This window comes from Brachypodium distachyon, chromosome 3 (assembly GCF_000005505.3).
Source record: "Brachypodium distachyon strain Bd21 chromosome 3, Brachypodium_distachyon_v3.0, whole genome shotgun sequence".
Classification (NCBI taxonomy): Eukaryota; Viridiplantae; Streptophyta; class Magnoliopsida; order Poales; family Poaceae; genus Brachypodium; species Brachypodium distachyon.
In genome coordinates, this window is record NC_016133.3 from 8,561,262 (window position 1) to 8,584,676 (window position 23,415).

The window sequence follows — 23,415 nt, forward strand, 5'->3', positions numbered from 1 at the left end:
GCCAATCACCTCGCCACCCAGCCGCTGCAACCGGGGCTGCCGTAGTCAAACGTCGCCTCACAGGCCACTGTGCGCTGCTCGTCCAGCAGCATCCGTTGCTCGCCGGTGCCAATAACCTCCCCGCCCAGCCGCCGCCCGTCGCAACGGGCTGCCCTAGTCAGATGCCAGACCTCGCCTCACCGTGCGCAGCTCAGAGACCAGTAACCTAGGTACTCACAGAAGCTTTACATGGGAGCGGTGGAGAGAAGAAGAACCGGAGAAGATGAAGAACCTTGAACTGGACACAGCGCCTGTCGTGGTGGGGATTTGGCTGTGGAAGAGTAAGGAAGATGGTGCAGCAGCCACACGGGAGAGTTAACGCTTGTTAGGTTTGTGGGCTAACGACATGGGCTTGACCCTTGATTAGTGGATCTATCGGTTCCCTTGATTGCAGCCTTTCATTTGCTTTAATAATTGTGCAAAAAAATATTCCCCGGAAAGCACAGAATCACTTCCGTTTTCCAACGAAAGAAGTTTCCCATGAAATTAAATTCAACAAATAGTTCATCAGCAAGTTAGGCCACTCCCAATGCGTCTCTTAGCACGTCATCTTACACATTGTTGACATGACACCATCTTAATGAGGAGACTGTCTCTTATACTAGCGACCGTCTATTCACACAAATCAACACAAAATCATTAAATCTCTCTCTCAAAGTTATTAAATTTCTACTATTTTAGATACTACCTTAAGAGACAATGTATTGGGGATATGATTTCTTAACATTTATTGTGGACTATGAGATGGCACCTAAGAGACGATGCATTGGGAGTGCTCTTAGAGAACATACCAAAGGACCATTTTTTTGACGAAACAACAATTGATAGGTTATTTATTGCTAAGATGTGTTTGATGAAGCCTACGCAAGAAGACTCGGATGGGCGCCCGGAATATCAAGGATCGATCAGGATTAACTCGAGTTTTTCTAGTGTTTGTTTTCCTGTTGTCTGAGATATGCATGGATGTAATGTCGTTTGGCCGACCGTTGTGTTTCTTTTGTTCTGCTCTCTTGCCACTCCCTCCTATCCATATGATCGGAGGGAGTAGCTGTCTGTACTACTGAATTTGAGTCGGTTTCTTTATTGAAAATCTTGAAGAGGCTTATTGTTTCAAAATTATTTTTTTGCTGAAAGTTGTTTCTTTTTCTTCTTCGGTGCGGTTTTTTATTTTTGTAAAGCGATGCTTACTTGTCGTCTTTCTGGGTTTCTTAGGCTAGCGTTAACAAATAAAATAGAGAAATGCTACCAGTGGCCGAAGTCGACACAAATAAAAAAAATCTACACCTAATAATAAAGGAAGGAGCGTTTCGCGAGGAAAACCGCTGCTCCGTTAAAAAAGACGGATGGTCCCACGGTAAATGATACGTGGCTCGGCAACAATGGCACACTCGATGCCGGTGCGCGGGGTGGTGGAAGGGCTGCGCGGGTACCTGGAGGAGGTGAGCCACATCATGCGGCTCAGCCGACGGCTGCAGCTTTGCTCCGCAAGATCCTCCCCCCAAGCTCTCCACCCACTTTGCCCCGGTCGAAGGCGGCCACTCCAAGGTGACGGCGATGATCTCCGTCGAGATCCTCCCCCAAGCTCGACGTCCCCCGGTGACCCGGTCGATCTCCTCGCTCCCCACCGCCTCAGGCCCTCTCCGTAACAGCCGTCTCCCGTCTCCCGTCTCCCGCTGAAGCGGGATCTAATCGCGAAGTGTTCAGAACCTTGCAACTGACTGTCTTGTTTTGATCGTTCACAGTAGAACACCAACCAGACGATCCCTTGAATAATGAGGGGAATCACAGCAAACATACCAACGCCAGGATGGGATTCGAAGGAGCCGACTTGGGAACCAGGGACAGGTGTGATTACTAATTGACTGCAGCCATGGCCGGTCAACTTGATGCATGCTTGTGGCTGGACAACACGTATGACGTATGCATGCAAGCAACTGAATGAACATCTTGCAGATCCAGCAGGCGCCGTCGGCCTTCGTACCTCCTTGTACTCCAGTGGGTACCAAACGATGGCTGCCGTGGCCTGGCCGCGAAAGCCATGTATATATATCTGTTGGTTGGCGTATGTGAGACGCACTGGAAAGCCGGTCGTGGTGATCGACCGAGGCATAGGTTTTGATGCATCGATCGAGATTAAAGGTGACATATTTTCAAGTAGTGTTCATCCATACACATATTTACAAGAAGGGGGCGCCTAGGGAGTCCGCGCGCACTCCCTGGCCTTACGGGGTGCTCTTCCACTATTCTCTATTTCCATAAACAGCAATACGCGTCCGCAGGGGGATCCCTCGTCTGTGTACAACTTTCTGCATGCTCTCTTTACGAACTAGGACCATCAAAACTACAAATAATTCACAGAGTGCACTACGGCATTCACAACTTGTAGGAACTTTTGGCCCGACAAATTTGCGTTTCAGAGCAAAGTTGCATCACGTAGATTTTCCTCTTTCTCTTAGTATTATATCATGTGAAAAAGCTTCAACCATATCTCTCGCCTCACATAGTCATATGTGACTCTGTTTTCTTACACTAGCAAGTAGCAACAGGTGGTTCATGCTCCTTAATTACTGTCTGAGCTCATTTTGTTCTTGAAATGTAGCTTTGTCCTCGGTCTATTAGTTTTCAAACTTCCGCCTTTGGCCTTCCTCCCTGCACTCACTTCAACACTATCTTTTGAATAAATACTCCCTCCGTTCCATAATTCTTGTCGAAATCTTACATGTATCTAGACACCTTTTAGAAATAGATACATCCATTTTTGAACAAATTTGAGACAAGAATTATGAAACGGAGGGAGTACATAACCTGTTGAACACCCCAAATTAAAGAACACAGAGGGTTACGACACAAAGTCAAATGACTTGACCCAATAACATGATAAAGTTACATGTAACTTAGATGAACTAATCATATACAGTTAGTACACATATCTATTTTTGTGCATTACTTATCGTCATATTTATGATCATTATCGTTTGAACATCATGCTTTCACACATAATTTATTACTTCCAGTATTTCAGGAGACTACATTAGCATAGTAACTAAAATGACATAGGAAAAAGTGATGCCCTAATGATCTGTATGCATGCCAATAATAAAGGTTGCATGTATCAATTGTTGAGAAGTTACATTTAAGTTCTCTTCTCATAATTTACATGTACCTAGCCACCGAAACTTCACCAAAACTACATGAATTCTTGCAAAATTTACATCATGCATCTGTACATTGAACATAAAGGTATAGAACATGCTATAGAACTTACATCATGACCATGCATATCGATAATTAAGGTCATAAATTCAACATCTCAGAATTTACATCTACCTAGCTAGTCACTAAAACTACATGGAGCTGCTGTAAAACTACATCTTGCATAGGCATACCAGAATTAAGGGGTATAATCATCGTGTTAGCATGTAAAACTATAAATTCTTGCTGTAAAACTACATCTTGCATGATGTAAAACTACATCTTGCTGTAAAACTATAAGTTCAACATCTCAGAATTAAGGGTATAATCAGTGTGTTAGCATGTACTTTAGTGCTAATCAAGCACGGACAAGTCACAGCAAGCAAGCACAAAATTGCTAGCAGAACATCACTCAAGTATCAATATAATCAATCAAGCAATCACTACTCCGTATATAGCAACCCCAATTAGATCACATATCATCAGTACTTACATAAATACATCTAAGAGATCATGAAAGTAACTCCTCAGATAAAAACTACATCTACTGAACTCATGAAAGTAACTCTTAACATGAAACTACATCCAGCAGAACCATAAAGTAACTCTTAACTGGGAACTACATCCAGCAAAACCATAAAGTAACTCTTAACATAGAATTTACATCTGAGCAAGTTTAGGCAAACACTGACATAGCTTACATCTAGATCTTGTTCGGTTATTCTCCTCACCAATGGCGACGGCAAGATCGTCAAGCTACTAGAGCCAGCATCGATTGCTCAAAAACCCACAATCCAGACAAGTGAGAGAAGCTGGGAAGAAGCAGCGGGCTACCGTCTGGCAGGGAAGGCAGGCGCGGGCGACGGCGATACCAGCGTCGAGGAGGCACATGGGCTCCACCTCCGGCAGCGACACCACGTCAAGCAAAACAAATCAAAGCGGGAACTATTCAGCAGTACCAAATGGCACATAGAACTTGAGAAAGAAATTATGTCACCTGCCCAGCACCAAGCTCTCGTATCTAATCATCCAACTAATTAATCAAGACCACTGAAGGTACCGTAACCAAACTCCACACTTTGCAATTTGCGGCAAAATAATCAGCCGGCCAACAAGCAACCTCTAAACCAATATGCAGTTATCAATCAGTCGGTTATCAAGCAACATCAACTAGAGATCAATTTTAAATCAGCCAACGAGAAGAAGCAAGTAGCAATCGGCTTCCAATCAGGTAGTGCTAGCGCTACAGAGACTGCACAGGCGTTTGTTCCTTCCCATTGACAGTAAACGGCAGAAGCAATCAATCGATTTCAGGAGCACTGGACTAATTGAAAGGCTGTACTAATCCATCCGTAGGAAGCTACACCGGCAATCCTCTTAGGCATCAACCACACGAGCTTATACCTGACAGCAGTGATGAAAGCAAATGACGACGACGACGGTACGAACCAGCGACCAACGTGAGTAGTTGCGGCCTGCGGAAACCCGGGCGGCAGAAGCGGCGCGAGGAAGTAAGCCGCGATGGCGGCGCTGCAGCAACAACCCTAAGGCGCAGGCGGCTGGTATTTGGGGAAGAGATAAAGTGCCGGGGGCTGGGGGCGGTGGCAACTAGGGAGGCCTGGTGTGGGGGCGCGCGGGAGTGGGGCGCGCCGGCGGCGGCTGCGGAGGCCGGGGCTTGGGTCGCGCCGGCTGCGGTGGGGGAGGCCGGCCGGGGGCTGGGGTGGCGCCGGCGGCGGCAGGGGAGAAAGGAGGCGAGGCGTGCGGGGGTGGGGGTGGGGGAGACGAAGGGGAAGAAAGGGTTGAGTGAGTTGAGGGACGAGTAGTGTCAAGTGAGCGCTTTGCGTGACTAGAAAGTGCGCACGCACAGAATAGAATCGCCGTTGCAAGAATCAACTTTACCAAGTGTAAGTTCAATATTATAAAGGTGGGAGTTTTTTTTTGTGAAGTATATACTTCTACACCACAGTTCATTGGAAATTGCCCAATTGATTCAAAATTTTTTTACGGAAGCCCAATTGATTCAAATCTCCTGACGAGCTTTATGTTTTGTTTTTCCAATATAAATTAGGAGGATAAATCTTTACATGATTGCTTCTCGGTCTTATCTCCAATAGTGCGTGTCAAACATTGTATCTCCATTAGCCCCTATCCGGTCTGGTCTTTGGTTACGCATGAGACACAATGTTTTGACAGGTTCTTGGGAAGAGGTAATATCCTAATCTTGTGGTTTGGTTGACCGTATTGATGGTATCTAGAACATATGTCACCATATAAGATAGGAATTATCGAGATTTCTAGCGTTCTGGTGTACGCTGAGAGTCATAACTATCGATGACACCTACACTGTCGTGGGTAGGGAGCCCAAATCGATTTTTACAAGGATTCATTTTAAAGAGACGGTGTGCCGCGCGTGTACACTTAGTATATGCATCGATTGTCAAATTTTGACATTCAATCGAAATGAATTTTAACTTAACAAAAGTCATTATGACTGAATATCAAATTATGTTGTTATCTTTTTATAAAGGTGAATTTTTACGTGCATTATGTTGACACATGTGAAAGCAAAAAATAAATTAAGAATCCGTGGCAACGCACCGGCATTGTACTGGTATCCTAAAAAGGTGATCAATAGATTAGAGAAAAGTCTATTTTGAACCTTAACCTTGTAGAGGTCGTTTGATTTGAACCCTAACCTCCTAATCCCTGATTTTCAGCCCCTAATCTATGTAATCCGGGTCGTTTAACCCCTTAATCCCGGATTAAGCCGTTTGATCGACCGGGTTTGATCACGCGGCGCCGGGATTGCTGATTTAGGACGGGACTTTAGATGGGCTTTAGTAAAATGGCGGCCCTTTTCGTACCTTCAGCCCGTGTAAAGATACCTAACTCCTCGTTTCCATCTCCGTTCTCTCTCCCGTGACTGTTGCTCTTCCTCCCAAAACACGCGAGGCGGCAATGGCGACCGGCAGATGATCACGGTGGATTCGAGACGATCGACGCTCAAGCGAACGAAAAGTAAGTGCCCTACATGCTTCTGGTTGAGTCGTGTTCGATTACAACCATCTTGAGATTTTTGGATTTTATACCAATAAAATTGGGGTTTGGGAGGCACAGATTAGGGCTTATTTTGCTGTTGATTACTAGATATTTAAGTGCATCAGATGGGTATTAGAGACGGTTCTGAACTGATATTCGTTTGCATTGTAGGCGACTTTGTCTGAATGGATCCCGCGGAGGTGTTGAATGTGCGATTTCATTTTGGTGGAGAGTTCGTCCGCATAGGACCACGACTGGATTATGTGGGTGGGGATGAAGCATTGTCCGTGATTGAGCGCGACAAAGTGTCATTTCCAGAGTTGAAAGGGCACCTTGCTGATCATCTAACACTGAACGAGAACAAGAAAATACATTGGCTTCTTCCTGGAAAAGAACTGAATGATGGTTTGATGTTCTTGTATGATGACACTGGTTGCTTAAGAATGTCTCAGAACATAACAGACGGAGGAGTTGCTGATATCTTTGTGGAGTTTAATACAAATGAGCCAGACTCCAGCACAGATAGTGGTAGCAATTATAAAGAGGGGGATGAGGAAAGCAGTGAGTTCCATAGCGGTGAAGAAATTGACGATTTCCCAGAGCCTAATTCTGTCCTTACTGCAGATTCAAATGGAGCTGTGGTGGTTATTGATCTAACAGAAGCCAATGATAAGGTGTTAGTGCCAAATGATGATGGGGTGATTACACAGGTTTTCAGAAGCCCAACAAAGAAGAGTCAACATGCGGCAGAGAAAGAGAGAGGAGTAAGAGGACATGCATTGGATGTAAGTAGTTCACAACTGGGAATATCTGTGATCACTAGATCTAGTCAGGTTCAGGATTCAGATGCGGTGCCACCAGTCCAGAATGTTGCAGCAGCTCCTACTGTAGTACAAGAAGAATTGGCAGCAGATGTAGAGAACAGTGATAGTAGCAGTGAGGATAGTGAGTACCAACCACTTAGTGATGACAGTGATGAACATTCAAAAATAGTGGAGCTAAGAAAGCATGCAAGGATGTACAAGAAGAGAATTAGGTCATCTCAGAGATTTGTTGCATCTGGGTCCAGTGCAGCAGTGCCAATTGATTTGGTTGCCAATGTAGAAGAGGTGGTCATGGAAGCTGAATTTGATTCAGAGGAAGAAGATTATTCTTATGATGATGATCCTGATGGAGGAGATGACCACTTTGTGAGAAGAAAGAGTAAGTACCCAAGATATAACAACAAATCTGACGTGCCACACTTCAGTTTGTCAATGGTTTTCAGCAGCAAACAACAGATGAGAAAGGCATTGCAGAAATACGGTCTTGTCACCAAAAGGAGTATAGTGTTCTTGAAATCAGAAGAGAACAGAGTTAGGGCAAAATGTGGTTGGCCTGGTTGTCCATGGCTCATCTATGCAGCAAAGAGGAGTAGATGTAGCAGGTTTCAAGTCATTACCTACATGGATGAGCACCATTGTGCACAGAACAGGGATAATAAGTTAGTGACTGCGAAGGTCATTGCAAAGAGGTATGAAAACTTCCTTATGGCAAATCTTACTTGGAAGATTGATAGCATGAAGACAACAGTGTTGCAAGAGATGTTTGCTGATGTCACTTCTTCAAAATGTAAAGCTGCAAAGAAAATAGTAATGGAGAAGATGTTTGCAGGGATGAAAGGGGAGTACACTAAAGTGTTTGATTACCAGCTGGAACTACTTAGGAGCAACCCTCTGTGAGTCTTTCAACCATGCAATAGTAGATTCAAGGTTTTATCCAATCATATCCATGCTTGAGAAAATCAGATGCAAAATGATGATTAGAATTCAAGAGCAAAGGACCAAATGTGAGAAGTGGCATGGGATAATATGCCCCAACATTTTCAAGAAACTGAAAGTGAGTATCAAGCTGATTGCATGGTGTGATGTCCTATGCAATGGCAAAGATGGGTTTGAGGTCAAACACACCAGTGGTAGAGGTAGAAGGTACACTGTTAATTTGGAGAACAGAACATGCTCTTGTGGATATTTTCAGTTGGCAGGTTTGCCTTGCTGTCATGCCATAGCAGCTATATACAAATGTGGCAGAAAAGTAGATGAGTACATTGACAAATGCTTCTACATTGAAGAGTTCAAAAAGACATATGAGCATTGCATGGAACCGGTAGAAGGAGAGGACAAGTGGCCCATTTCTCAAAATCCAAGGCCAAAGGCACCAGGTTATATTAGGATGCCTTGCAGGCCTAAAAAGAATAACAGGAAGAGGGAAGATCATGAGAAACCAAAAGGAAGAAAAATGACCAAAGTTGGCATCCAAATGAGGTGTGCAGTTTGTCATAAGACAGGACACAACAAGGTTAGTTGCTTGAAGAAGAAAGAAAAGGAAATAATAGCAATGCTTTCATTTCCAAAGCTGGGAAAAAGATTAAGGCAGCAGAGGTATTTCTTCTTCTTGTTGCCAATAACTGTGTTTATATTGCAGATTATCTAGTTAGCAAAGCTTGGAAAATTGACTATTAAGTTGCTTTTTTTCTGCCTTTTCAGCAAGCACAAACAGACTTGACCACATCTGCCAGCCAATCAGCACAGGCTAGGGGAAAAAAGCCTAGCAGTACTGTAGCAGAAACAAGTGGCAGGAAGAGAAAGAAGCAAGAAGATGGAAATGTGTTCAAGGAAAGCAAGGAAAGGCAAAGAAAAAATGATGTGTGTGAAACTGGAAGAGATGTCAAACTGTAATGGTTCTTTTCGTCATATGTGACATATGTGTGCTGGGATGTTTGTTGGTTTTTATGCTAAACTATAACCGGAATGCTACTTTTGGTGATATGCGTGCTAGGACAGGTTGAATTCTGTGATATTGTTGGGCTGAATGCCAATATCTGTGATGTTGCTACTTACAACTATGTTGTTGTGATGGTCAGCTTATTTTTGTGTCAGTTTGGTCATGTCAGTTATGGTCAGCTTTGTCAAATATTTCATATCTCATTTATGTGCTATGCATCTGTATTTGGCCATTTGTCCATATTTCTGTGATATTTGGTCATTTGGCTTAATCTGTAGCCAAATTCAGACAAGACTCGTATAGCTACTGCAATTACAAAATAACTGAAACCAGTGCACTTCATTACAACTTCAGGTGCTCCAATTTACATCAGTGCATCACAAAGGCAACTAGATAGCCCGACAGAAATATGACCATTGCATACATCAGTGCATCACAAAGCCTATTTTTCTCTAATTTTGCCGATAAGGCATCAATTGCACGATCCTTCTCGTACAGAAGCTTCCTCAGTGCATCACTTTCAGCATCCTTCAGTGCCAGTGCTTCAATGTTCGATCCATTGCCAGGGACGCCGATGGCGGCCACCACCACTATGGCTAATGGCTTCCTCATAGCCGACCGCACGGTCTCCCTCACGTCCTGCTCCCTGCTCCACGGCCCGCCGCGCCGCCGAGCCCCACGCAGCCGTGCTCCGCGCGCCGCCGAGCCCCGCGCTCCGCCGTGCCCCGCGCGCTTCCGTGCCCCACGCGCCGCCGAGCTCTGCGCGACCGCGCCGTCGCCTCTCGCTTGCCCTCCTCTTGCTGAACCCTAATTTCATTCCTCAATTGGCTTCAGAGTTCGGACGAACGGGTACGAACAGCGATCCCGCGTGGGACCCACCTAATGAGCTGGATCAGCAATCCCGGCGCCGCGTGATCAAACCCGGTCGACCAAACGGCTTAATCCGGAGATTACATAGGTGGGGCCGAAAATTAGGGATTAGGAGGTTGGGTTCAAATCAGACGACCTCCACGAGGTTATGCCGTGCGCGTCCAAAGCTTGTGAGGGGAGAGCGGCGCCTGCTGGGTTCGTTCCAAATCCCGGAAAAAAGACTTTATTAATTAAGTCAGGCTGGCAAATCATCAGCTGGGCACAACATTAGGAAAGCCGACCAACCCCAATAATTGTCTTTCTACGAAGCTTCCCATGACCTTCATACCTCTCGCTGGCCAACTCCCACTGTAGAAGTGTAGATCGTGAGGCTATGGGCTGTGGAGCACGGTGATTCCTCCCCTCGCCTGCTGCTTCGCATCCGAGGGCGCTCGGGGTTTTTTGCTTTGTTTTCTGGGGAAGATTCATTGGAATCTGGAATCGGCCGCACGATCTTGGTTGGGGCTTGCACCGGTAAACCTTTGCTCTATTTTACGGCATCTTTGTGTGCACGTCCTTGATTTCTCCTGCGATCCTTTTTATGTTCTGTTCGGTAGCGACCGCTAGTTCCACCGTCCTTTCTCCCCGCCGGCCTTGTTCTCCTTAGGCCTTGCTCAGTTGCTTGGTACTAAATTTTTTTGGAGTGTTTTCTCAGTTATTATCAATCCCAAAATGAAAAACACTAGAAACCTTAAAGCCTTGTTTGGTGGTACAAGAGTTTTTGGATGTTTTTAGGGTATTATTCACTCCAAATTGAAAAACACTAGAAACCCTGAATTGTTATTTGGTAGGATGGGTTTAGAGAGAATTATTCCTAATTTCTCCCACAAAACACTCAATTTTTTACCAAATTAAAACACTTCTCACACTAGTGTTTTCTTAAAAACACTAGTGTTTTAGGTTTATTAGATTTTGGATGAACACCCAAACCCCTCAAATATCAAAACACTAGTGACTAAAAAATACACTAACACCAAACAAAGTCTAAATAGTTGTTTGGTAGAAAGAGTTTAGAGTGGATTATTCCTAGTTTCCCCCCACAAAACACTATACATTTCTTTAAAATAGTTACGGCTTACTTTTTTTTTATAGGAAAAACACAGTACATACGCAATCACTCACACACATACGCACGTACACTCACCCAGTCACCCCTATGAACGCACGCACGCACACCCTACCCCTATGAGCACCTTCGAGAGACTGAGCCACCGGCCGATCATCTTGAGATTGACGAAATCACCACAGGCGCCTCGTAGTTGACGGGTACGTCACTCCCACTAAAACACAACGCCGGTTAAAATCTGAAATAAATCCTGAAAATGCAAGCACCCATGTCAAGTCTGGGACTTGAACCTGGGTGGGCTGGTTCCACCACAAGAAACCAACCACCTGAATTGGGCTCAGTTCGAAAAAAAAACACTATACATTTCTGTACCAAATTAAAGAGCTCTTTTACGGTACCCCAAAATTACTATGGACCGTCTATTCGATGTAATCTAATGGCTAATACTGCATGGTCCTCCATCAGAAATTTTTAGGACTACGGGACCATCAGAAATTTTTAGGACTACGGGACCATCAGAAATTTTTAGGACTACGTACTATAAATAGGTGGACTACCTTAATGTGAAGGGCAAAATTGTGCCAGTTGGGAGATCTTGTGGAAGATCAGATTTTTTTGTTTCCTAAATTACTGGATGATCAATTTGGAAAGCTAATGGGGAGATCGCATAGGAGAGGCCGCTGGCTTGCCGTAGAGTTGCCGGTGGATGGAATTAGATCGATCTGGCCATAGGAATTGAAGAAGAGGAAGTACTAGAATTGTTAAGCGGACGATTGATCTGGGGTAAGGAATGAATGAAATTGGAGGTTGATGTCTTCCCGCCGGCGAGGATCGAGAGTAAATTAGTACCGCGGACGGCGGTGCGTGTCTGCGAGGGCGAAGGGGACACCAGGCCAGGTCGATTGAAAAAAAAAAGACAACTGAAAAGTCTAAATATCCCTCCCATATGGACGGTTGGATTTGTTTGGTACTCATTTCTATACAATGGAGTGATAGGATACTGTAAAAACTCTCAAATTAAAACACTTCTCATTTGGTAGGATGAACACCCAAAACCCTCAAATACTAAAACAGTAGTGACTAAAAATACACTAACACCACCACCCCGTCACCCAGATGAACCCAATGCCACATGAGGTGGCACAACCACGACAACTAGAGCCACCGCCACAGCGCTACCTCTTGCCACGTCATGCATCTCCCGGAAGAAAGTCCCTGTCACCGATGACGCCATGGGGCCTTTGCCCAGCAGCGCCCTCCGCCGGCCTGTGGCAAGGGAGTGGCGGCGGCTTAGCGTTAGATGAGAATTTCGCTCGTTTGGTGTATCCGAGTGATGCGTCCAATAATTTGCTTATTATTGCCGGTTTTACAAAAGAGCCAGAAACTACTGAAGACACAAACTTATCAAAATATAGATGTATCTATACCCAAAGAGCGTCTAGATACATGTATTTGGTCACTTAATATAAGACGGAGGGAGTATGTTTAGTTCTTTACATGTTGTTTGTCGCAGTGACAAGTAATTCCGGCCAGAGAGAGTACTTTATTTTTTGACATTTTGTGTGAGATCTTGCCACGCGGTTTTATTACTTTAGTAGAAAGTTCAATTGACTAGACCTGTACATGGTCGGGGTCTTGCATGCTCTAGGTCGTCCCTTTTTCTGAAGACTTTGGTTTTTCTAAACCCAACCAACAAGTTCTGTACTTTCAAGAAAACATAAAGTTTGGGTCTAAAGGCATTGATAGAAAAAGGTATTTATAAGTCCAAAAACGGGCCGAGACAATTGAATACTCAAAACAAGACGACGTCCAATGGTCGCAAGTCAAAACATCACAATTAGCACCACCAAACAACCTAAGACCTAGATGCCAACCACACAAACGTACCGGATGCAAAAAAAAAAAAACCCACTAAGACTTTGCTGAAGGAAACGAGAATCCAACTGTGAAAAGAGGCAAAGTTGTGACACTCCTGCTTTGGAGACGGCAAGTTGATGCCTTGTGTTTTAGGATTTTGTATGACAGTTTCTTTGGCAATAAATAACCCATCGATGGTTGTTTCGTCTTAAAAAGAAGAGTTCATGATCCTTCCGTATGTTCTCTAACTTGCTGATGAACAATTTATTGTGATTAATTTTATGGGAAATATCTTTTGTTGGAACATATCTAGAACAAATAAGTAATACAATAGCTGGATTCTTATATACCTAACCAAAATTTTAGTTCGATAATGTTGATTGCGTCTACAATGCTAATTGTGTCCAATTCTCTCGCAGAACGAAACTAATCTTCCAGACTCCAGTTAGCATGGGCTTATCAAAGGCCATTGGGGTCATTAGCGGCATCAATGAATGTGTAAACTTGTTTCAGTGGGCCAGATCTGCCATTTCATCTCTGCACTCCCGATGGAGTGGCTCAGAGGAGCAAAATCTTCAGGATCATGTATTGCACTTGCAGAGTGGCCTAGAACGTCTGAGGGATACTCTTCCTGCAGTGTACGACCTCATTAATGGAGCAGAGTGGAGATGCCACGAACACTGTGTGGCCGAGCTCCTTCCGAAACTCAAGGATGCTGTGTATGACGCCGATGACCTTCTTGATGAGTTCAGATGGTACGAGATGAAGCTGCAAGTGGAGGGAAATGCAAGCCAATCTCCTTTCATTGACTTCTTTGATACTGTCTTTCAAGGCAGCTACAACAAACTGAATGATGTCCAAGAAAGGCTGGATCGTCTTTCCAGTCAGCTGGAGAAGATGGGGCTGCGTCAAGTTACGCAACGTTTTGACAGATCAGTCAGGCCGGAGACCAGCTCATTGCCAAATGAAACAAAAATATTTGGTCGTGACGAGGTGATGAAGCAGGTGATGGGACTTCTCAATGTCCCTACCATTTCAAAACGCAAGAGAGCAAGGAGCCCAGTCAATACATCAACAAGAGCATCACCAAGCAACCAAGTTGGTAATGAATCAAGAATATCGAGTCTTGCTGTTTTGCCAATAGTTGGAATTGGTGGTGTTGGAAAGACTACTTTGGCCCAACATATCTGCAGTCATCAACGAGTCAAGTCTCACTTTGAACTGATTATTTGGATTTGCGTCTCGGATGACTTTGATGTGAAGAGGTTAACTAAAGAAGTCATACAATCCTGTCCTGGAAAAGAGGCAACAACTGATAATTTGGATTCTCTTCAGCGTGCTCTTTCTAACCATGTGAACAACAAAAGGTTCTTGATAGTCCTTGATGACATGTGGGATGATGCCTTGAAGGAAAATGGGCAGCGTTGGAAGACGTTTTGTGCACCTTTTAAACGTGTCAAAGACGGAAGTATGATTTTGGTCACCACTAGATGTCCAAAGGTTACCGAGGGAGTGCGCACAATGGAGCCCGTTAAATTAGAAGGTCTAAAGGATGACGTATTTTGGAATTTCTTCAAACTGTGCGTGTTTGGATCTGAGAGTTCTAACAATGATCCAGAGTTAGAGCACATTGGTAGAACCATACTTCCAAAATTGAAGGGTTCTCCTTTAGCGGCCAAAACTCTTGGACGCATGTTAAGAATGGATCTCCAAGCACCACATTGGAATGTTATACTTGAGAGTGAACTGTGGGAGTTGAGACAAGAGGAGACTGACATTTTGCCTGCCCTTCGGTTGAGCTACATGTATTTACCATTCTATTTGAAGCAATGCTTCTCATTCTGTGCTGTGTACCCCAAAGATTACAAATTTGAGAAGAAGTACTTAGCTGAAATTTGGGTAGCAGAAGGCTTTGTGGAACATCAAGGTGATGTTCCAGTTCAAGATATTGGTCATCAGTACTTTGAAGAGCTTGTAACAAGGTCATTCTTCCAAAAAGTTAGAGATCGATACGTAATCCATGACTTGCTGCATGACATGGCACAAAAAGTTTCAGAGGATGACTGTTTCATCCTAAGGAACAAGAGCGATTTCGATAAAGTTCCTAAGAATGTTCGTCATCTGTATGTACTCCCGAGCAGTGACTTTGACAATACCAACCTGTTGAGCCTATGCAAGTACAGAAAGCTTCGAACCCTGTTTTGCAAGAAGCAATTAGGGAAGAAAACAGGTTCTGTAATGGACCACTGGTGTACAGAACTTCAGCGTATGCGTGTGATTTCTTGTGCCTCTACAAATGAGGTACCAGATAGTATTGGGAAATTGAAGCATCTTCGGTACCTCGAGATCTCCAGAGCTTGTCCTTTCAAGAGCATTCCTTCAACTTTCTGTGGGCTCTATAATTTGCAGATCTTTAATGCCGCGAAATGCAAGCTAGAAGGCTTGCCCAGTGAATTTGCTAAGTTGATCAGTTTACAGAAATTGGTACTAGATGGATTCCAATATTGTTCGGGGTTGTCTTTTCCCAAAGAATTTAATGCAGCGGAAGGGGAACAAGGAATTAGATTGATTAGATTACTAAAGAATCTGAACCAATATTGTGGACATTTGGTCATCAGAAATATTGGCATGCTAAGTAAGGATCAGGCAGCAGAAGCTGAACTGAAGAACAAGAAATGTCTTGATGAGTTGACACTGGATTGGTCTTGTTGGGCGTCACGAAGCTCCCATTATTATCAAATCAGCCAACACAATGAGATAGAAGTGCTTCAAGTTCTGCGACCTCCTATCTCTCTCAAGCATCTGTCACTATCGTTATCCAGGTGTCTCCCTCTCAAGCTGGTCTCAGACAAAAAACTTGCCAAGCATAAACTTAAATGAGGTGCCTGCGGTTCACTACAACGATGGTATTTTCCAGTCCCTGACAAATCTAACCATTGACGGGTGCCAACATTTATCAAGCCTCGAACATGTTCTGTGCCCAGATTATGTACCGGCCATCAAGAAGATAAGGATTGCTGATTGCGAGATGTTAGTATCAGTAGCAACTGAAAGGTTTAGGGATTTGAATTTCCTTGAAGAATTGGAGGTGCGCGGTTGTCCGAACATCTGCTCCCGAAGTTTGGTGTCGCGGTCCCTTAAGAAGCTAACGCTGGCTAGTTGTGGGAATCTCCTGGACAATATTGAATGCTGCTCCCTCACGTACTTTTTTTTTATCATGTGACAATGTTACGTCCATCCAACCACAAATGTGGAGTCTTCCAGCTCTACAGGAGATGATATTCTGGGTGTGCGGATCTGTTACATCTATTGTACTCTCCACTAATCTTCTCCGTTGTGCTGGTACTGGAAGAATTGGAGCATTGCCATCCCTTATTTTCTCGAAATTGTGGGATGTGGTAAATTGTCAACCCTTGATAACCTCCTAACGCAAGAATATCTACCTGCCATTAAGAAAATTGAGGTTCGTGCTTGCCCAAGACTCAACTGGCAAAGGGGATTCGTGTTTCCATCGTCTCTCCAAAGGCTCGAATTAAATGATTCTGGGGATATCTCTCCATGTGTTCCCAGCTGCCTACAAAACCTCACATCCCTCGTCTCACTGAAGATGATTGAGTGCCAGGGTTTGACATCCATTCCAGGCGACATTTGGCGCAGCAGTCTTGCATCACTCGAGGAATTGGATATTTGGTGTTGTCCAGACCTAGTTTCAATTGGCGGAGCAGAGGCAGTTGCGAAAATAAAGTATGTGGATATATGCGACTGTCCAAACCTAGATGAAGCAGAGGAGATCATGAACAGGAACCGCTAGGGTACGTGTGCTAACAATTGTTTTCCTTTCCAGCTTTTCCTCCGCTTTTGCTCAAATTTCCATATGCACTGAAAAATAATTCATGTATTATGAATAATGACAATCCAACTTAAATCATACTCTGGACTTGTATTGACATGCAGAGCTCCTGCATGGTCTCGAAAACCGAAAAAGAAAATATGGGCTGGACTTACTGGTCGATGAGCGATGACACCTACATGTAATGCATGCCTGATTCAGAGGTATAGTTCCAATGCTTAGTCCGTATTACTCTACCTATTAATCTTTTCTGAAAGAAATTGTGATATTTACACTAATTACACATAGATGAAACTTCGGAAAACTTGCTAAAATGTAGTTGTACAAGGGCCAACTTGTTGCGTGACGTAACGTAAGTCGAAGGTCTACTCTTTTTTCTGGCCATTTTTGCTTTTACTGACTTTAATTTTGTTCTCCAGAAAGGAGAAAGAGAAGGACTGTGACGGGCAAGCTGGAGCCCAATAGCTGCAGGACTTAAGTTGGAAGACTCGGGCGCCTAGGGGTACAACGAAGACATCATTGCCTTATTCAGGCTGCAATCCACATTTGTGTTGATAACTATGAGCTTCTCCCCGCAAAAAAAAGATAACTATCAGCTCCCAGTTTGCACAATAGTAAACTTCTTGCTTCAAATATTTAGCATTTTAGCTACAGCCTGCGAGTTGCAACTTGAAAGGCTTCGTGACGTGATATGCCGTTTCCCAATTTCTGTTCTATGTCAAATAAGTGAGGACAACACATGTGTTGGTGTACCGTGTGGACGCCGGACATCTTAGGCCAAATGTGGCTTCTACAAAGTATGGTAGACGAAATAGCCACCACAGTCCACAAGTGTTGCAAGAAAAGACCATATGACATGTGAACTACTGGCCGTCTGGCCTCTTCTTCTATAATAGATGATGTAACCGCTTGGTTGCATTCTGAAAAAAAAACATGTGAACTACTCGTAAGGTATTGAAAGTGTGCCAAGCAACAAATGTGGTAATAAACCAAACACATACCTAAGGTATTGTCGCGTGCGTAGTGTTAATAATCAAGCTGACATGCTCGCCATCTGTTTTTGACCTAGACATAGTATTATGAGAAGTTTTGTGATGTTGTCATTATAAGTCCAGAGCAGATTAATTTCGCCATGTGAAGTCTTTGTCGTTTTTGTCTGTTAAAACTCTGTACTTGAACTTCGATTGTAAATTTCCACATTTGTTGGTTTTACTTGTACATGTGTTATCATATTGTCAGTTAACACTTAGTTTGAGAAGCAATCTCGACCATTATAATCCAGAACCAGTATAGTTAAACGGTACAGACAATTTAGCCCATGTGAATGAACATGGTTGCGCATGCATAACAAGCCTAGCCAGGAATCTGGAAATTGTAAGTGATATCTGCCGTTCAAAGCTAAGCTTGTTTAACAGGGACTCAGATTCACAGTCGATGCTGCTGTAGGAATGCGCATGCTGAAACTGATGCTTTAAACATGAGGACAGAAGTTCAGGAAAGTTTTTGACGAAATAACTGTCCCACCGCCTACGGTTGACAATGCGTTAGCTCCTGCATCTGTGGATATCTAGGGCAAAAAATACATAGAACCTTCGATGGCCTCATTAATCCTTTTGATCTTGTTTGTATTTCCTAAACGCCTAAGTACAAATAAAATGTTCACGCACATTGGCTCGACAACAGCAGGGTGAGGAATCCAGAACAGCGCTACTAACCGTCGACGTAGATGGATGAGCAGGGAACTCTGGTACAAGAATACATGGGAAGCTTATTTTGAATAAATCTGTGCACAACAGATCGGACAGAAAAGGTTTACAACGGTATTTCACTATAAATCAACAATCCGAACGAGTTCATCAACGTCTTCTCGATATAACATGTTTCGAGAAAAATAAGAAATCACAAATGAGTATCTATCTCTTTAACGGAAAATATGACATGCCCTGAACCTGAACTAATCAATAACACACTTAGGAAGACAAGTTCCCGAACGCAGGGTGTGTTCTTCTTGACGTAACATTTATGGGGGTACAGATGTTCTGCAAGTTAACCATGCTAGACTGAAACAGCTCTGCCTGGATCATGAAGCCTGGGGCTTCTCCTCTGCTTTCTTTGGCTGCAAAGCAGAACAGGTAGCAAGATTTTCATTTAAGATTCACAATAAGAATAAAAACAGGCAACAAAGACTGAACAGTGCTACGGTACTAGGCCCGGTCCATGGAACGGAAATTGGTAGCATGCAATCAAAATTACCCACACAACCACAACACAGATAGAGCGGAGCAACGGAATGTGCCACAAAGAAAATACTACTCCCTCCGTTCCATAAAAAGTGTCGCCCACTTGGTACAAAATTTGTACTTGGTACAAAATGGGCGACCCTTTTTATGGATCGGAGGGAGTCGTAATTTCTTACAATAATGGGCAGCACCTGTCTACAAAGAAAATAAATCTACCATGCAAAGCCAAGGGTATAATTGAGATTACAAACAAAACTAGTAACAAAACCTGCATTTTGAACCCATAATCTTTATGAGCAACTGTCATGTGGGATATTCATTAATCGCAGGAAGGCCACACCAGGAGCAACGGCCGCAGCAGATGCAGTCAATGAAAGTTACGAAAGGATCAGCCAAGATCCTTTCAGTTTAGGCATATATTTTCTTTAGAGTTTGTTTCCAGTTTGGTTCAGATCTTTACCAAGTTTGTTTGAATGCTGGCCTGGCCCCATGTCATGTATGTAGGCTAATGCATACCCCCTAGTCTTTATCAATCAAGCAATAAACCAATCTATTATCACCCTTGTTACTTTGCTTTGTAGCAACCCTTCCAGGGCTGGCGTTGTGCCACGGAGGTTCAGGGATCGGACTCCTACTACCCACAGCCTCCCTCCCCCCCCCCCCCCACCCACCCACCCACAATTATGCTATAATTCCACACAAATCACGCATCACATCACAGCAAATTGTTGACTGCATGTGACTTAGCTTATCTTAAGAATATTGCATGTAAAGATCACAAAATTAAAGATGCATAGCTTCCTGAATTAAACTTCTGAATGAATCTCCTGTACATCAGTGTCTGACCATGAATCACGAGAAACAAACAGGCACCTCCAAACATAAATGTGTGTTAGTTTCATCACATGAAAAAAAGGAGACAGAAAATATTTGGAACAATGATATGATTTTTATTGAAGGAAAATAAACTTTGGTGTTCAAAACATGTATGTCATTCACGGAAAATCAAATCCCGTGCTACTGGGAAGTAGGAGGATCATGGGAAGAAGAAATATTGGGAATACCGGCATACACAACATACAGAAGTACATATGTTGATATGTATTGTATAGAGGTAGGTAACAGCACAAACTGGCAATTACTACCTCCATTCCTAAATGTAAGATGTTCTAGCTTTTCCTAAGTCAAACTTCTTCAAGTTTGACCAAGTTTATAGAAAAATGTACTAATATCTACACTGTCCAATAAATATACTATGAAGATATATTTCATAATGGATTTAATAAAACGAATTTAGAGTTATAGATGTTGGAAGATTTTTCTATAAACTTGGTCAAACTTTAAGAAGTTTGACTTAGGACAAAAGCTAGAACATATTATACTTAGGAACAGAGGGAGTAGAAAATAAATACTGTCCAGATATTCAGGAATTATTGGAGTGTGCAATGTGCAATTGATTATGAGTATTCCAATGGAAAACTTGTGCCCAAATAATAAAAGAAAACTGTATGGCTGCCTCTGGTTTGGGGTCAAAATAAATATATGTTAGGTCAGCACTCAGCAGGGCTAGTGGCATATTTAAAAATTCAAGAGATTTTTGAACGCTAGATAAAGAACATCTGTATTTTGAATTTTGATCAGGACGCAGGTTAAACTAGCTTCCCGAGCCTACCACTTAAAGCAACAGATACGATCTCAAACAGCAGCTGAGCAAAGTTAAAAAAACATAAAAATAATAATACATATAAATTATACTCCCTCCGTCTGGAAATAAGTGACTCGGATTTGTCCTGATTCGTATGTATATAGACATGTTTTAGTGTATAGATACATGCGAATCTAGACAATTCCGAGTCACTTATTTCCGGACGAAGAAAGTAAAAGTAAGAAACACATACATCTGGTTCTACACATATCTGTGGAACCCAAAAGTACAGATGGCAAAACGGCACCAAAAGAAAAGAAAGGCGTATGAAAACCTCATAACTTATTGAGTAACTGACCCAAGAACCCACTGTCAAAGACTACAAAACGATAATCCATGTTAGCTACCATAAGGCACTTAACTATATCAGAATTCGAGGAAGAACTTAAACAAGCAGTTTGATCCAATTATTACTAAATTTCTCTCTAAATAGCATACCTACACATGTACGTAGTAGAGGTAGTTTTAGGCATTGGCACAAGAATTATTGAAAGTAGAGGTAAAATGTTTTCACTTACCATCAAGCACAACCATAGCAAGAAATAGCCACTTAATATGACTTGTTAATATATCTTTTTCTTTTGAAACAACAGACAGGATGACTGACTAATTCGTTAATACAGAGGCCATTTCATGTCTCTATCGCAATGGTCAGGATCCAATGCAGTCAGCTAGAACAAAAATAGTTAAAGGCAGATAATTCACTAAACATTTATTTCCTACAAGGATTTGGGACACCGCACACGTTTCCATTGGAGTGAAACGTCAGAACATTTAGGCAACTCATCATAGTAGAATGACCAATGGACTGGAAAATTAACCCTACGAGAACTCAAATAAAGCAACGGCAGATCTCAAACTCATAATATAGATTAAATCAACCAAAAAATCAGTACGGTAAGCAAGCAAGAAAGTGAATGTGGTGCATTGGTGTTCTCTTGACTGCACTGATGGATGCACAAGGGCGCAGGCACTGCTAAGATTATTAGCCAGTTTTTATCAAATTACAAATATGTTATAACCCCTCCTGTTCCAAAAACAACGATGCCCTAGAATGACGCAGTCAAACCATACCAATGATTATCAAAGAGATCTAATAATATGAAATAAGATACAGTGGTCAAAATGAGGTCTCATTGACTCTGAAGATGAACCTTTCAAGAAAATGAGTCTGAAGATCAAAACCCACGTTTTTTTGGGTATGTTTGGTTTGAGCCCATGATTGCCATGCCAAATATTTGGCTAGCCAAAATTTGGGTGTTGATTTTGGTAGCCTGTCAGTTGGCCAATTTTGGCAAGAAAAATGAACTATAGTTAGTGGTAGGGCATTGGCTTGCCAATGCCAAATAGTTGGCTTTCATCCAAACAAGGATCAAATCTTGGTCAATGACGAAGTTTAGTAGGGTAGAGTTTAGTCACCATCCAAACATACCCTTTCTTCCAATGTATGAATGTTCCATTAGCCAAGTGATGTATATAAAATCATTTTTGAATTAATACAATGCGCAACAACAAATGTATATCATTTTAGCACTCTACTTTAATCTAATAGTAAGTAGTTATAGAATTTCTAGGCACATTTCCCTGTTTTATCCTTCACTAGCATCATTAGTCAATGCGTTGTTTTCATTTCCATCAAACTAGAATCATTAGAACATACACGGTTGCTGAGGAGCACAAGATGAATGAGTGAACATATCTCTAACTCCAATATTTGGACGAGAGATTTCAATGCAAGGTAGTAAAATACACCACGCAAGGTGTTCGACAGAAAGTGAAGTGAACGAAACAAAACAGAAGAGGACGCACCTTGATACCGGGGAATGACATGCCGAGCTCCTCCTCTGGGATGACTACGGGCCACTTCTCCCCGGCCTCGCGGAAGAGCTGCTCGGTCTCAAGTAGGCGGCCGCGGGCGAGGATCTGGTCGCGCATGCCCTGCGCGGTGGCGCCGTCGGCGGCGTCGAAGGCCTCCTCGGCACCGTTGACGTAGGTGACGAGGACGCGCGGGGGAGGCTGGGCCTTGGGGTCCTCAGCTGCGGCCGCCGCGGGCAGGCGCCGCAGCTCGACCGAGCAGGCAGGGTTGGAGTCCTTGGCCTTGCGGCCGTTGCACTGCGCGAGGAGCTCCACCGCCGCCGCCTTCCGCGGGTCCAGCGGGTTGTACTCCACCACCACCTTGGACAGGAACTTGAGCATTCTTTTCTAGGCCGCCGATTCAATTCCCTCGCTCGGTCTCCGCCTCTGATTCCCTTCCAGGAGACTGTCCACAGCACCGGCAACGGAAACAGCCAGAGGCAAGGTGGGGCTGGAGGGAGGGAGGCCGGTGGCGTATGGTGAAGCGGGAGGGGAGAGCGGCGGCGGCGAGCGAAGGGGCGGAGTGTCACAGAAAGACGGCGCCGGCGTTTTTCTCGAGCGCAGATGAGAAGAGAAGCAGCCCAGCGCTAGCAGACGGCCCGGACATTAAGTTCAGGCCTGTTACCGGACAAAACAGGCCCGTGTATGACAGGTTTCTCTACCGTCCTGTTAGCATAAAATTCAAAATTGCAATTAAGCGGTGGTTGAACACACAATTAGGCCCCGTTCGGTTGCTCCCATCCCGTTGGGGATTGGAAGAGATTAACAAGATTTCACCTCAAATTCCCTTCAATCTTCTCAAATTTCTACAGGGATTTGTCTAATTATAGGGGACAACTAGAAAACGGATTGTAAACCAATTATATGGGAAATTGGTCTTGTTAGCTATATTTATATGCGA

At 43.5% G+C, this 23,415-nt stretch overlaps 2 protein-coding genes and 1 pseudogene across 5 annotated transcripts; 2 read left to right on the top strand and 1 right to left on the bottom strand.

Annotated features, from left to right (window-relative positions):
* The first annotated feature begins 6 nt into the window (after positions 1-6).
* On the top strand, positions 7-9,108 carry LOC104583498. 4 transcript variants are annotated; one of them, XM_024462076.1, is made up of 5 exons: positions 7-1,681; positions 1,782-1,884; positions 1,993-2,178; positions 6,442-8,690; positions 8,796-9,108. In XM_024462076.1, the coding sequence occupies exon 4, from the start codon at positions 6,456-6,458 to the stop codon at positions 7,989-7,991; it is 1,536 nt and encodes a 511-aa protein (XP_024317844.1). In that variant the 5' UTR covers positions 7-1,681; positions 1,782-1,884; positions 1,993-2,178; positions 6,442-6,455; the 3' UTR covers positions 7,992-8,690; positions 8,796-9,108. The 4 variants fall into 4 exon arrangements, with proteins under 4 accessions (XP_024317844.1, XP_024317845.1, XP_024317843.1 ...); XM_024462077.1 differs by having other exon boundaries at positions 1,785-1,884; XM_024462075.1 differs by having other exon boundaries at positions 1,782-2,178.
* A 1,039-nt stretch (positions 9,109-10,147) lies between these two features.
* On the top strand, positions 10,148-17,451 carry LOC100822962 (annotated as a pseudogene).
* A 1,012-nt stretch (positions 17,452-18,463) lies between these two features.
* Positions 18,464-23,122, bottom strand: LOC100846930. The gene is made up of 2 exons (XM_003572484.3): positions 22,470-23,122; positions 18,464-18,831 (listed from the first exon to the last, which is right to left on the bottom strand). The coding sequence occupies exons 1-2, from the start codon at positions 22,854-22,856 to the stop codon at positions 18,796-18,798; spliced, it is 423 nt and encodes a 140-aa protein (XP_003572532.1). The 5' UTR covers positions 22,857-23,122; the 3' UTR covers positions 18,464-18,795.
* Positions 23,123-23,415: the final 293 nt, after the last annotated feature.

Coding starts and splice junctions, on each gene's coding strand:
- LOC104583498 (XM_024462075.1), top strand. CDS start 6,456: ATGGATCCCGCGGAGGTGTTGAATGTGCGATTTCATTTTGGTGGAGAG.
- LOC100846930 (XM_003572484.3), bottom strand. CDS start 22,856: ATGCTCAAGTTCCTGTCCAAGGTGGTGGTGGAGTACAACCCGCTGGAC. Junction 18,832..22,469: donor TGTCATTCCCCGGTATCAAG/GTGCGTCCTCTT, acceptor TCTGCTTTGCAG/CCAAAGAAAGCAGAGGAGAA.